This window comes from Culex pipiens, chromosome 3 (genome assembly GCF_016801865.2).
Source record: "Culex pipiens pallens isolate TS chromosome 3, TS_CPP_V2, whole genome shotgun sequence".
In the NCBI taxonomy this organism is placed as follows: Eukaryota; Metazoa; Arthropoda; class Insecta; order Diptera; family Culicidae; genus Culex; species Culex pipiens.
Genome location: NC_068939.1, coordinates 156,355,956 through 156,371,299, shown reverse-complemented (window position 1 = coordinate 156,371,299; position 15,344 = coordinate 156,355,956). Strand labels below are relative to the sequence as shown.

Sequence of the window (15,344 nt, the reverse complement as noted above, 5' to 3'; positions counted from 1 at the left end):
TAGCTAAATCCCATAAAATTTTGCTTACAAACATAATCAACAAAAGTATTTTTTGGTATCACATATATGGCAAACATGACAAGATTGATCTCCAGAAATTTCATTTTAGAATTATTGGCAAAATAAGATGGAGTTGGTTCAAAAAGTGGTTGAGTTTTGAGATTGAATCTTGTTATTAAGCGAAGTTAGGTTGTAGAGGATACAAACTGGACCAATCCTTATTCACACTTTCTTCAGCAATTAAAATAAATAAAAAAATAATTGGGAACATATTTGTAGAAAACATTAACTCACCTGGCGGTCGGATGATGACCCGGCTCACGTTTCCAAGTCCTCCCTCTCCATCGCTATCCTCGCTGTCTGCAATAATCCAAATTCACAGGATGCGTTAATAAATGGTCAGATACCAATCACTCCCATCCACCAATATAGTCCACCTTCCTCAGCCCTCTGGTACATGCTGGTATGTTTCAACGGATCACACCCTTCTCCGTACATGATGACCAGAAAAAAATGTTTAGGTAAAGGTCTTGAAATTTAGAATCATCAAGCGCTCGCCACTGAACCGACCCCGAACGCAGTTTGATAGAAAGTAACCGCAATTTTCACCTTCAAAGAGCCACTTGACTAGATTTTTTTGTGATGGATGAGGGGCAGCGTAAAGGGTGAGTGCGACCCCGCGGGGTAAGGTTCTGATGGATCCTTACGCCTTGTACATAGGAATGGAGCAATTTGTGGGTGGCCGCACTAGTAAACGGTCACGTGAGGTGAAAACGTGTGCATAAATCGACGTGTGTGAGCTTCTGGCCAAGTTGCACTATAGTTGAACATTCGCGATAGGGAGAGATGAAAAAAGTTTGTTTGAATAATTTCAGTATGATTGCTCTAAAATTAATAAGTTACTAATTTTCTGAATATTTTTTAAGAGCTTCTTGAAATTATTTTCCCTTAAAAAAAAGCTTTACCCCATTGAAATGCTACCTCCTAAACTGAGGTGTAAAGTACTGTCTTGAGCTTCACCTACACACCGTAGGGATGGCTAATTTATTCGTCTGGTGAGTTATTTTTTCTGTTGGATATGTTTGGGTTGATCCATACCCGCACATATGTGGTTGCAATCACGCTAGAGCAATCAAAACGTTTGTGAATGACGCGAAAGTGATATCCTTTTGTGCATTTATCGTACCGCAAGAAGTAATGCACTACGTGCGAACTGGTGCACTGCAAGTTCATGTAGAGCGATTCTCTGTACGTTTTCGCAAATCGATTTTTCTGAAAAGGCTTTTTGACTTCTTTGTTGAATTGTATTATTAAAAGATCTATATAACATTCTAACATCCCTCAAATATTTCTAAACCAAATGCACAAAAGGTTAATACCGAGGTTGTTGGCTTTTCTAGTAGGGTATTTTAACCATTAGTGGACCCCCTAGTAGAGCTGAAGTACATTTTTCACAAACTTTCAATATTTTAAGCACTTTTTCATAACCCTTTATACAAAACAATGAAATCTGAAGTCTTTTGAACAATTTTAACTATTTGTTTCATCAGTTATTTGTTTTTGAGCAGAAAAATAGCCATTTGAAAAAAAGTTTTTTTTGCCTGTAATGGACCCGCTTTTCCTATAGTGGACCCGGGTCCACAATCCAATTGTGGACCCGGGTCCACTATAGCCAAACTGTTATTTTTATACCAATTTTAACCGATATTTGATGTTTTGATGCATGGTGTAGGTCTAATGATAGATATAATGAATAAAAGATGGATTTTGCTCACTTTTCATCATAACCAAATATGTTTTGTTCACAAATTTGGCTTTAAACAACAAAAAACCTAACAGACATTAACACATTTATTTCCGAAAAAGATCACAGAAAACGTTTCAAAACTATTGTAAACCTAAAAATAATTTGAAAAAAAAAATTATTTTTGATGCATTTGTTTTCATATTAGGCCGTTGCAAATATTTTTTAAAGTTTATGTCGCCCCCCCAATAAACTTCAAAAATTTCCATGAAAATAGAAGTCTAATTAACAAAAATCATATTTAGCATGTTTGGACTTGTTTAAAAAAAAATGATTTTTTATGAATTTCCAATGTACAGCACCGCAAAAAATATATTTTTCGCAAACAAATAAAATTTTCGTCAATACTTAGATATTTTGGAAACTAATGATGGCAAAACAACTGGACAGGTGTATAGTGCATTTTAGAACACTTTTTCATTAAAATGTTGAAACCATGGCTCGTTACTTCAATTTTTATACTTTTTATATTTTTGCTTCCCCCCCCCCCCCCTCGACTTTGGTCAGAGTCGAGGGACATAAACTTCAAAAAATATTTGCAACGGCCTTAATTACATTAATGGTCGACCGAAATAAAACAATAGATTTGTTTAGAGTTGCTGGTAAAACCACACATGTTTATTTAAAAAAAAAAGTTTTGTTATTGATTTATTATTATAAAATATCATTCAAAACTGCAATTATGATGCTTCAGTTAAGTACAATTAACTATAGTTTTGATAAATTATAAATTATTATCTCGAAGGTTTTTTTTTTATTTTTTCCTTCTCTTGCCAAATCCATTGTAAGAATTAGAATATCCAATTACATCTAAATGAATTATAGTGCAAACCATAGTTGAAAGGAACTCCAAACTCTATTAGGTTATAAGAAACACGAAATTGTAAATTGATTATTTACTAATAAACACAAATTGAATTGAATGAATAAATTCTTAAGGCTTCAGCTTTTTTGATACTTTTAACATGAAAACTGCTATATTTATACTCATAATTGAACAAAATATGCGTTTAGGTTGATAACAACAAGCATTTACTGTTTGTTTAAGAGAAACGTTTGCTTAAATACACAGTTTTCTTCATTTTTGAAGGTTAAATTAAGGGGGGTCCACTTTTGGAAAAGTTTTGATTTTCGTTGTCCTATATAGAACCCTCCTAATTTTTGGTCGAAAATGAGCAGTTCTTCGCTTTATTTTAGTAAAGTTTCTTAAACTTACATTATTCCGACTTGCTGAAGTTAAATAATCAGTCAAAAAATGATTGGATAGGTAGTTAATTCAATCATAAAATATAAATGCAGTTTTGTTGTGAAAATGCTAGTGGCCATGGCTGATTTCAGATGTCGAACTCAAAACACTTAATTTGGTGAAAAGGACAATTCAATGTCAGTCATCATTGTTCTAAATGATGCTGAACATGCCAAATAAAATATTTGTAGACAACAACAGGCTTAAAATTGTGATTTTATTGAATTTTTCATCAAAAACTCTTCAGAGGGTCCACTACAGGAAAGGGGTCCACTAATGGATAACGTATACCCTACTTCCAACGCGGTTATTTACTACAGACTCACCATAAGGTCGCCCTTTAAGCCCACTATTATACCCAGCATTGATTGAAAGGCTGCTCCTCCGTCGTTCGTGGTTGATTGGATTTCAAATACTCTCATCCTCGCGCCGAGTGTTTCCCTATAGCTTTGGCGGAAAATTAATTGAAAACTTTACCAGCATGGCACGGTAATTATTAGGGTGGCTCGACATGATCGAATTTTCAGAACAGGCATTTTCCGGTCCCATTTGGGCCCCCAAACAACCCCCCAAAATTTGGGAGCGATTGGGTTTGACCCGGCTTTCCGCAAAGCGATTCAAATTTGTATGGAAATTTGTATGGGAAAACCCTCTTTTTTACATTTTAATTTTTATCATTTTCATTTTTCACTCAATTTAAAAACTAACACCGTAGAAGTATAGCCCTGAATGTCCTCTAAAACTTTCCCGAAGAAAGTATGGTCCTATCTTGCTTCTGGAAAAAGATACAGAGTTTTTAAAAGAGGCATTTCAAAATAAGTGCTGAAAATTATATTTCTTGCCAACACTGCCAGTACTTCGGTAGATATTTCGAAATCTTATTTTTTAACGTAATAAGGAAGTCACCTAGCAAAATGTCGTCTTAGGAAAAGATGTTGTATATGAATGTGGCTTTTATTTAAAATTATTGACATGCAGGGTGACACACCTACAGGGTGTCAACCAAGCCCTAACTTCTACTAGTGACCTTTTAAAGCGTTGGTGTCTTAGGAAAAGTTGTTAAGCTACTTATTCGAAGAAATTTTGACATGGTTGGAAGACAGGGTGGCACATCTACAGGGTGTCAACCCATTTCTCGTTTCTATTTAAGACCTTTTTGATCACTGTAAAGTGGGCGAAAAAGGGCACAAATCGCAAAAGGAACAAAATAACGTAAAAAGTCAGTTTTTCACATAAAATTTCCTGGGGAATCGATTGCGTATGATTAAAAACAGTTTCTAATCTTGCAAATTTAATTTTACATAAAAAATGAGGTAAACAAATTTTAAGTACCTTCTGAATGGCTTAAAACATGCGGGGTTTTGTCACCTAAAACATAAAAAGATCAAAGATTTAAAAATACGGATTTTGGGAAACAGATTTTTTGTTAAAAAAAAGTTAATTAAAAAAAATCCCCAGCTTTTGTCCATGTTTCTATTTCTTCGGAATAGTCTTCATCAATCTACAACTTTGCCCAAGACACCAAATCAATAAAAAAAATCTTTAAAAGTTACAGATTTTTTAATATTTACGTACCATTTTTGTATGAACAGCTGCCAAAATTGTATGGATATTTGTATAAGTGAACCAATAACACAAAATGGCTACTTTAATGTAGGGAAAGCCTCCACAAAGTTTGAGCCAAATCGGCCGATTTTGTAGAGATTGCTCAAATGTCCTGAACACTTCTACAGAAAAAAAATCCATTATTCAGCTTCCTTTTATTTTATAGAGCAATTTACAGAAAAAATACAACGTATCAGAAAGTTGCCAAACTAGCATCTAAACTTTTTTACCGTGTTTTTATCATGTGCAATCGATTCCCCAGAAAATTTTACGTGAAAAAATGACTTTTGACGAATTTTTGTTCAGCCTCCTTTTGCGTGGCAGGCCTAATTTGCGATTTGTGCCCTTTTTCGCCCACTTTACAGTGGTCAAAATGGTCTTAAATAGAAACGAGAAATGGGTTGACACCCTGTAGATGTGCCACCCTGTCTTCCAACCATGTCAAAATTTCTTCGAATAAGTAGCTTAACAACTTTTCCTAAGACACCAACGCTTTAAAAGGTCACTAGTAGAAGTTAGGGCTTGGTTGACACCCTGTAGGTGTGTCACCCTGCATGTCAATAATTTTAAATAAAAGCCACATTCATATACAACAACTTTTCCTAAGACACCATTTTGCTAGGTAACTTCCTTATTACGTTAAAAAATAAGATTTCGAAATATCTACCGAAGTACTGGCAGTGTTGGCAAGAAATATAATTTTCAGCACTTATTTTGAAATGCCTCTTTTAACTCTGTATCTTTTTCCAGAAGCAGGATAGGACCATACTTTCTTCGGGAAAGTTTTAGAGGACATTCAGGGCTATACTTCTACGGTGTTAGTTTTTAAATTGAAAGAAAAATGAAAATGATAAAAATTAAAATGTAAAAAAGAGGGTTTTCCCATACAAATTTCCATACAATTTTGATTCGCTTTGCGGAAAGCCGGGTCAAACCCAATCGCTCCCAAATTTTGGGGGGTTGTTTGGGGGCCCAAATGGGACCGGAAAATGCTTGTTCTGATTGAATTAGTCCATTTTAAAATTTTCCCATACAACTTCAAGCCACCCTAGTAATTATGTACTGCTAGGTATACATAATGCCCCTTGGGTGCACGTACACACTAGAGGTTGGACAAAGTTAAGGGTTCAACTACTGAATTTGCTGATTGATGGGAGGGATTAGTTTGTTTGAGTTTGTAGGTTAGTTTTATTTAGATTGCTTCTATTTAATCGGAATAGGAATACAACTGCAAAATTTATTCAAGACATGTAAGGAGCCAACCGCTCCCGCCGTTGATTGGATCGATAGTAGATCTGCTCGACCACCAGCAAAATAAGACAAACCACCATTGCCATGGCTAGGATGTAAAACACGTGCACCACTTGGACCACCTCGATTTGGGCCACTTGTTCCAGCGAGTCGCGCGAACAGGCTGGTTTCTGGCTGAAAAATTCCCGCTCGAAGTACGGACCACTTCCACTCTCGATAAGTTTTCGCAACGTCACCCGGAAAAACTGCTTCAGCGGCGAACCCTTGGGCAGCGGTAGATGAAGCGGTTTCTTGGAGTAAACTTCGATTTCCTGCAGGTCGCATATTTCGTCATCCGTAAACGTTCCTGGCGGGGGAATGTTACAACTATTGTTTGAAATTAACTAAACTTCACCTGGATAAGCGTACTTTTTATAATGGGATATGCATATCCAATGTCGCACTGCATTGCGAAACCACCTTTTTTGATCTTCTGGATTCCACTGATGACATCCGTAGATGATTCTGAACCAGTAAGGATTTTCTTCTGAAACAGTTCTTCAACTTCTGGATTGATAGTCCGCTGGAAGTTGTTTAACAATCGGTGAGAAATTAATTAACTTGAATATGCTTTGAAAGTTACATTGTAAAACTCCCAAAGGTAGAACAGATTCTCGATCGTGACTTCCAGGTCGCTGGAAATAAGCTGGCGAATTGTGTTGAGATATCTCGGTGGGGACGTTAGTAGAGACCCAATGATGAATGAGCTATAGTACTGATAAATTATTAATGCACATGAAAGCATCACGACTATGATGACCTTCGAGGCGTTTAAGAACGTTGTTCCAGCGAATCCTTGTAAGCAGATAAATCCTAGAATTGTTAAAAGATACTCTTGAGATGTTCTGGAAATATTCCAAGGAAATTTTCGCTCCAGTCGGAAGGCACAAAAGAGGGCCACTCCAGCTACGGTTAAACCGGTGATCAACCCAAGCCAGGCACTGTTATCGAAGGGTTGCAAGAAGGTGATTCGAGTATTGGAGCGCCTCGGATGTCGAAATACGAACCGGCAGCTGTAGATGAAGAATCTATGAGTAGATATTTTTGATAGAAATTAACTATTTTCACTAACTTGTGCATTGCTACAACAACGCTGTAGTCCACGATTGCAATCCGATCTTGGTACACGTACACCATATTCACTGATAGGTCCACTTGTCTAAGTTTGAGTTGTCCGAGTAAACCAGTACTGTTTTTGTGAGCCATGCTAGATTGACTACCCCAACCGGGCGTGGTTATGTATTGAACTCTGCAATTTAAGCGAGTAAATGTATGACTTTGTAACATAACTTGAAACAAACTACCGAAAATTATGCTTCATCATGAGCATCTGAACATAGTGGTAAGAAAATCGCCACAATGCGAAATCTTGTAGAGGCTCATTGGTTTCCAATCTCTCCAAAATTGTTCTATTATGCTTATATCTCAAATCCTGTAGAAAAAAATCCAATACAACTCGTCACACACAATTCACATCCTCAGCTGTACTTACGGTGAAAACAACGTAAATTGCCACGTTTTGAAAGTCGTGCCTCCGATCGTACAGGCTCTGCCTGCAGTCAATACTGAATCCGCGCACCTCATTCCAACGTCCCTCTAATGTAACGTGAAACTTACCATTTCTACTAAACAACGTATTGTACACATCAAACAGTAAAAACTCCCCAAATGAATGTTCTTCAGCAAGCACCACCCTCGAATCCACGTTCAAGTTTTGGCGTCGAAGAAGACGAAATGAACTATTGATGGCATTTCTTGAAAAAATCAACCACTCGTAAGATGCATTAAAAAAGGAATTTCGAGACATAACGTTGAAAAGATTCTCAGTTTGCTCACAACTAGCGTCCACGACGAGTCCCAAATCGTTGCGAATTGAGCTCATTTTGTCGGAGTAAGAAACTTCCCTAGAAATGTTGACAATTTGCATGGTACCGTTGAAATGAACGCTAGAGTAGTGTACGGCAGAATGAAGATCTGGAGTAAATTGAGATTAGTTTCACGCTTAATCAATATCGAAGGAAGTCTAACCCGAAATATTCGTCGAACAGTCAAATAGAATAAACGATTTTAAGTAACGAAGAGCGAAAAACTCAACGATGAGCTTTATGTTTACCATTACTGGGCTAGTTATGAATGTCTAGTGATTGGTTGATTGGATTGACTTATCATTATATTAAGCTATCCATGATAAATTCAAACATCGTGCAAACCAACCAGTTGATTGATTGGTCATTTGCTAGTAAAACGTTCTTGTCAGCTTTTGACAGGGCTAGTGACATAGTTATAAGGTTTTGTTGGTAACTTGCATCATCAATGATTCATCATATTTGAGTAGCAAATTGGAGATTTTAAATAAATTATGCATTCTGACTTTATCGCATGTAAAACTGTGAAATAACGATTTCTTAAAGTTAAGCCGTTGATCATTTTAGAAGATAATTGATCATCACTCTAAAATGCTCTAAAATGTTAGAGCAACACAAGCTATGTACATTTTCATAAGATTTTGTTTTACGGTCCACATCAACCAGAGCTTTTGCACCTAGATTTTTGCTACAGCCATTTTAGTATCTTCAAAACTACGGGAAATATTTTTTTATTCATCCCCTAATGTACTGTTCACAAAGTAATTTACAACAAAGTTTGACTAATTTTACAATCTCTTTGTTGAAGGGTTGGGTCCGTAGGTTTGATAATTTTGGAATAAGAAGACAACAACTTCCTTGGATGCTGTGCACCCTTAAAGAGTTTTTCAGTGTTTCCTTGACTGCTTCCTGCATCAGCTGCGGATTGTGGATCTGTTTTCTTCAGCTTATCCGGGATCGGGACCGGAACCGGCAGCGGAGGGAAACCCGCCGCGGAGAATGACGGTACCACCGGACTCTGTTTGTCCTTCTTCCATGCTGGCGGTTTCGGCTTGGACGCCTGCTGCCTCGACTGGATGAACTGCGCACGTTTGGGGCAACTACGGTCCAGACCCTCGTGAGATCCAGAGCAGTTAGCATATTTTTTGGATTGAGTTACTTCGTCTTTACACTGTTCCGTTTTGTGGAATCGCCCACAGTTGTTGCATCGGCTTTTAAGATAACAATTCTTGGCTCCGTGTCCCAGGCGGAGGCAATTCCTGCACTGGGTCACGTTGGGTTGCGTATTCCGGTAGGCCTCCCATCGGACGATGACTGGTCCCATTTTCTTCATTGCACTCAGCTTCTTGAGGTTCGTGTGTGCCTTGGGAAAGAAGACAATGTATGGGGTTTCACCCACGGTGGACTTTTCCTTCCGCTTGTTGGCCTTTACATCCAAAACATCAAGGTTATGGTCCTCCTTGAGTCGATTCTTGATAATCTCCACATCCACTTCTGGGAGTCCTCGCAGAACGGTGGGATCGTTCCACAGTGGATCCAGGTGTGACAAAAATCAAAAAATGAAAGTTAAATTTCAGTAGTGTTAGTATTTTTCTATTTTTTCTCATACCTTCAAAAACACTTTCCCAAATTTTGAGCAAGATTGGATGGAATTTGAATTTTTGGCGGCTTTGAGAGTGCAGACATTATTGTTATTTCATGTAGCTGGAACATCAAAATTCGCAAAAAATATTTTTTCTTAAAACTTGCATAACTCAGCCAATTTTGAACCAAATTTGATTCTTTTGGCTGCATTCGAAAGGTATTTAAAATTTGTTAATTTTACTGTTCTTGGAATTTTGATTGACCCCTCCCCCCTTTTAAGCTATTCAAACGAAAGAAAGCATTAACTATTTTCAAGATTTTTTCGAATTTCAACTCTTCAGGAACAATTTTGTACGGGTGTGACCAAAGTCTCGTATGCAGTTTCTATCATGAAATTTAATGTACTTTTAGACTATGTATAGCAAATTTTGCTCATACTTGCTCGAAAGATCAAAATTTGTATGTTTCTAAAAAAAAGTCAAAGTGGAACTTCTCTACTCTATTCACGAATCGGATCAAAAAGTCAGATATGGCAATCGCCTTATGATTTTTCTTCATATTCAAGAATTCAACAAATGTACTAAAATAATACTTGATTTAGGATTTCTTAGTGTACCAAGATTACCCCCCCCCCCACTCTCCCTCGTCTTTTTTTATGACTTGGTTAAATATTCCTGTTGGAATGACTGAAAACTTCAACGGCGAAAATACTTTCTATCGTAAAATTTCACATGTGCTTGTGTGCTATCTTGTGACCCGTCTGCTGAAAAAGATAGGACGTGTCACAAGATAGCACACAAGCTACGATGTGTATCTGCGTGGAGAATTATTGGAACAAAGTGATGCGGGCAGTGATAAACATATTACTTAATGAGCAATTGCAAACATTTTAATGAATACCGTCATCAGGGGTGACATTGGGTCTGGTGGGTGAGATACAGTCAAACATAATTGCTAAAATTTGTATGACCCAATCTCACCCCCAGACCTAATGTCACCCCTGATGACGGTACATACTTTTTTTTGATACGATAGACTTTCTTGTGGGAATCCTAACCATAAAAGATTTTTTTTTCAACTGTCCCAAAAAGTCTTCCTAAAAGCAGTTTTTACCTTACCTATTTTTATGTGTAGCTTAGTACATAAAAAGCAGAGCAGACCTTGGCTCTAGTCGTGGATGAAGAGAAGAGGAAAGATGGGAAATAAAAAATAAATAAAATTGAAAACTTTATTCTCAACTTTATAAATTAGAATGTATCATAAATTACTTTAATTAATAACTCTACTGCAAAAAAGTTAATGATTTATTAATTTTGTAGGTAGAATATTCGAAAGGGGAAGGAGATAAAAACTTGAAATCAAATTTTCGTTGGCCTCAACACAAACCTAGAGTTTTTTTAAAGGTACTTTAATTTATATTGTTTCACCTTTAAAAAACTCTAGAAATTTCTTCTGATCTTTTTCAACCTAAACTACAGATACTACTAAAATTAAAATGTTATGATAATCTCATAGAAGCCAAATAACACTTTTCCTCAAATACACAAATTTTGGAACACCCTATTAACTGGACCACCCTAACGTTACTACTGTACTGACCCTGATCAACTTTTCGGAAGATAACAAAGCTGTTATTTAAAAGTGTGGTATCTGCGAATTTTGTTTAACAAAATTTCGGTTATGGATCATTGTGATATGGTACCACCCTAACATTTTATTTGTTAAGATTTACACACACACAAAATCAAAATTCCAAGCTACTATTGATATAAAAAAATACAATTTCAGCAATTAAAAAAAATATTTAAAAAATAATAATTTATGAACCACCCTAATGCACTTAGATTTTATTTCATGAAAAAATAAATGTATTTTTTGAATTCAGCTGCCGAAAATCACCCTAATATGACATATTTGATAGAATATCTGACTTTTTTTAATTTTGTCACACCTTTGTTCGGAGAGGATCCACTGTGCGTTCGCTTCGTCGATCGTGCGTGTAGAATTGTACTTTGTACTGAAGCAGCAGCTCTTGAACGGTGTTAAATTCCTCCCCCCCCCTTAGGGTGTCCACGTAGTTTATGGATGGTCCCTTTCAAACAAAATCAATTACCATTTTTCTGTTGACATGGTAATGATCCTTCAAGCATACTTAATACAACAAATTGGTTACTTTTTTGCACATTCTTGTGGCAAGATCATCCATTTGATGTGTACACTACAAGAGAAATGTATTTCTTTGTATTACTTATGATAATTCATAAGGTTCTGAAAAATTAAAAAAATCAACCTAACTAATTAACACTTTCACAAAGTTTTAAGAGAAAAAAGAAGACTAATATAATGTTTTTCACTGTGTCCATGTTGGAAACCAAAAATACACTGTCAAGGCAATGTCAACACATCCACTTTTCCAGACCATTTATCAATGATATAAGTGATGACAATCTTAGGGTGAAATTTGAGTAAAATATTCATAATAATCAATTCGGCAAAGCAGAAAGTTGGTAAAACATTGTTTTACCAGGAGCAGTTACTGAATGCTTTGCAGTTCAACAAAGGGAGAGAACCATGCTGCTTCTATCGTTTATCCTGGTTTCATTTCTATCAGTTATTGAAAGCCAGTCCGGGCTGATTTTGGAAGTTATGCAACGAGAACGATTAAATGTGGCACTTTTGCATGACTGTAATGTTACATCAGTTGACTTTTTCAAGCATTTAAGCACAAACTTTTCTGGATTTATCCAAATTTTGCAAATGAATTCAGATTGTTTCTACGAAGATCATACGCGGATTATGAACTCGAGACATCATAGGATGTGTGTAATTGTCGATCTGGAGTGTTCTGGTATTATGAAATTGATGGAATTTAGTTCGTTGCATGGATATTTTAATGGTTCTTATCATTGGATACTCATGTCTCGATCACGTCTGAGAAATGTCATTGAAAGAATGAAGAATCAAAATTTAAACGTCGACTCCAAAATTACGATTGCGTTGTCTAATCAAAACCAATTGGAAAGATATAGCTTGTTTGAAATATTCAACACAGTTAAAAGGCAACATGGTAAACTAAATGTTACATTCATTGGATTATGGACTCCTGATAAAGGATTGCAGTTGATTTGCAATACCAAGTCTTATCTGAATAGAAAAGATTTGAAAGGCATTACTCTAAAAACTGCTGTCTCTGTATGAGTGCAAAATGGCGATAAAAGTACTTTCATCGAATAATTATCAATATAACAGATTTTGGGAGTCAAATGGAATACCACACTAGAAGAGCATTTACAAAGCATGGACCGTCCTAACCAATGGGCAGTGGACAGATTTGGATATAGAATAGTCCACCTGCTTAGTCATCATCACAACTTCAAGCGAGTTTAAGGTGCTACCATCAATCAATTAAAACATAACAATTTGCTTGTTGTTTCACAGAGTGAAATTCATCCTAACGTTAGGTTGGGGCCTGCAATATCTCGGAACCAACTCAACTAAGGGCACTGTGGGCCAGCTGCAGCAGAATTTAGTGGATGTTTCTAGCATGCCTCTAGCATTACAGTTGGATCGTCTGGGTTCTTATACAGCGGTTGGAGTTATATCAGTTGCCAAATTTTTAATCATTTTTCGTCATCCAAAATACAGCTCGACGACGAACGTGTTTTTCCAAGCTTTTGAAAGCTTTTTGTGGTTTGCAATTGTTGCAGCATTGATAACATCCGTTATTGCTTTCCTACTGGTCACCAAATTGAGATCAACAGTTGATGTGCTCGATAAAATCAACGTGACATTAATCATATTTGGATTCTTGTGCCAACAAGGGATCTCAATCAAAACCGTTCTGCTTTCTTTTCGAATGATTATTATTGCTTTACTTTTGTTCAGTGTTATAATTTATCAATTTTATTCATCTTTCCTACTTGGATTTCTATTAGTTCTACCTGCCAAAACTATCAAATCATTAGAACAATTGTTGGAAAGTGACCTTCACTTATCGATCGAGGAAACTTCGTACAATCGACTGTTTTTCAATGTAAGTACATTATCTGACTTAAAATTTCATTGTTTGACTATGCATTTTTCCAGAAAACAAAAGATCAAACTGCAATTAAACTGTACGAGAAAAAAGTTCTACCCAATAAGTACGGATTTGTCGATGCCAACACCGGACTTGCTCTCGTAAAACGTGGAGGACATGCATTTCAGTGCGAAGTATCTTATGGGTACAACATCATTCAAGGTCTGCAAAAAAATAACCGCTATGGTTTCTCAAAATCAATTTCAAAATTCTCTTCCCAGAATCATTTGACCTTCAGGAAATTTGCGAACTCCAAGAAGTGATACTGTTTCCGTTCCGGCCGCTGCACATGGTGCTGCCCCTGGGCAGTCCTCTCAAAGAACTGTTTCGGGTCAGTGTGTGACGTTTGATGGAAACGGGTGTCGCACAGTACTATACGAATAAGTTCTACGTTGAGAGACCTCGGTGCGTGCAGAACAGTTACGCCGCCGTTCAGATCATACTGAGCGACATTGACGGACCATTCTGGATGCTGGCGTGGGCAGCGGGTGTGGCTTTTGCTTTGTTGGTGGTGGAAAATGTTGTGCATAGGGTTAGCATGTTTTTGGAGACGCGCAGGGTTTTGAGACAATATCCGGTGTGGCTTGAATAAATTTGTAGAATGTTGTTTAGTAAAGTATTAAAAATAACACACAATACTTTGATTAGGACTGATTGATTGACTTGTTAGGATTATTTTGACTTGCTTTTTTTCATAAAATTTCTGACAAAAGTCCTCGCTCCTTAGTTTTTTCTTCCCGAGTATTATTATTTTTTGAATTTATGTTTGCTACTACTTGCAAAGTTTAATATTACGTCTAAAAATCAAGTCAAACAAGCTTTTTTTAAAACTTTTTCTACGTTTTTCAAAAAAATACGATTTTTTGCTAAATTGGCAACACTGCCAAATTGGTTTTGTTTCATAGTTAATTTTTTGACATCTAAAACATATTTTAAGATTGGATTTTTAATTAACATTCCAACGCCCAAGGCTCCAAAAAAGTTGGAACGGTAACTTCAACTCGCTGGTTCTCGGGCATAACTCAACCAATCAAGATGATTCTTCTTTCCAGTGATTTGTTAGGATGTCTAGATGATTCTAGAACTTTTTAGAACTTAATTTGATCAAATCTGTAATTTTTGCGATCAAAAACATCGTTCCACCTTTTTTTTTCGCGTGTAAAAAAAAATTCGCCAAAAATTGCGCGGAGGCAGTCGTTTTAAAAAAAGGTGGAACGATGTTTTTGGTCGCAAAAATTACAGATTTGTTCAAATCAAGTTCTGCAAAATTTTAGGATCATCTAGACATTCTAACAAATCACTGGAAAAAAGAATCGTCCCGATTGGTTGAGTAATGCCCGAGAACCAGCGAGTTGAAGTTACCGTTCCACATTTTTTGGGAGGCTTGGGCGTCCGTGTAAGTTGGACATGCGTTGGGCGTTCCAGTGTTAATAGTTATTTTGTGAATTTAATATTTTGTGTGAAAAGCAGAATTAAGAAATAGATAATTTTTTGTCAGAGTGCGATATTTTTTCTGAGAAGTCCTAAGCGATATTTACAACTTTGTCTCTGAAATTCTCAAGATATTTTTTTATTTTTTTATTTATACTATTTATTTAACGAAAACGAAGTTGACTTTATAGCTGTCGGCCACCATTGCTAGTACCAACCACTAGTGTCTTTTTTTTATTTACAAGGACTTCGCCGCCCTGGGCTCCTAAGTGTATGAAAGTATGGCACGGAGCGACGGCGCCGTATACCCATATTTACACAAAGAATTTTATAGCGCCCTCCGCGGGATTCGAACCGGCAACCTCTGAATTGTGAGTCCAAGGCGCGGTCCGATTGATCCACACGGGCGTGACTATTTTACATTTTCAAAATCAAATTATT

The 15,344-nt window shown here is 36.6% G+C and overlaps 3 protein-coding genes across 3 annotated transcripts in view; 1 reads left to right on the top strand and 2 right to left on the bottom strand.

Annotated features, from left to right (window-relative positions):
- The window catches only part of LOC120414982 (cytosolic carboxypeptidase 6), a 29,421-nt gene that overhangs the window by 6,437 nt on the left and 7,640 nt on the right, over positions 1 to 15,344 (bottom strand). The window contains exon 2 of the mRNA XM_039576332.2: positions 295 to 360. Coding sequence (XP_039432266.1) covers positions 295 to 360 — 66 coding nt within the window. The remainder of the gene's footprint in view (positions 1 to 294; positions 361 to 15,344) is intronic.
- On the bottom strand, positions 5,537 to 8,461 carry LOC120414994 (ionotropic receptor 75a-like). Its single transcript, XM_052710645.1, has 6 exons — positions 7,438 to 8,461; positions 7,250 to 7,377; positions 7,018 to 7,194; positions 6,529 to 6,958; positions 6,315 to 6,468; positions 5,537 to 6,252 (listed from the first exon to the last, which is right to left on the bottom strand). Exons 1-6 carry the CDS (start codon positions 7,870 to 7,872, stop codon positions 5,897 to 5,899), a joined length of 1,680 nt encoding a protein of 559 aa, XP_052566605.1. The 5' UTR covers positions 7,873 to 8,461; the 3' UTR covers positions 5,537 to 5,896.
- On the top strand, positions 11,813 to 12,642 carry LOC128093519 (uncharacterized). The gene has a single exon (XM_052710644.1). It carries the CDS (start codon positions 11,966 to 11,968, stop codon positions 12,590 to 12,592), a length of 627 nt encoding a protein of 208 aa, XP_052566604.1. The 5' UTR covers positions 11,813 to 11,965; the 3' UTR covers positions 12,593 to 12,642.

What these genes read in the sequence shown, in the direction of transcription:
- LOC120414994 (XM_052710645.1), bottom strand. Translation starts at nt 7,872, where the DNA reads ATGCAAATTGTCAACATTTCTAGGGAAGTTTCTTACTCCGACAAAATG. An exon ending in ATGATGAAGCATAATTTTCG is followed by an intron (nt 7,195 to 7,249) that starts GTAGTTTGTTTC and finishes CTTAAATTGCAG; the next exon opens with AGTTCAATACATAACCACGC. An exon ending in GTTGTTGTAGCAATGCACAA is followed by an intron (nt 6,959 to 7,017) that starts GTTAGTGAAAAT and finishes CTTCATCTACAG; the next exon opens with CTGCCGGTTCGTATTTCGAC.
- LOC128093519 (XM_052710644.1), top strand. Translation starts at nt 11,966, where the DNA reads ATGCTGCTTCTATCGTTTATCCTGGTTTCATTTCTATCAGTTATTGAA.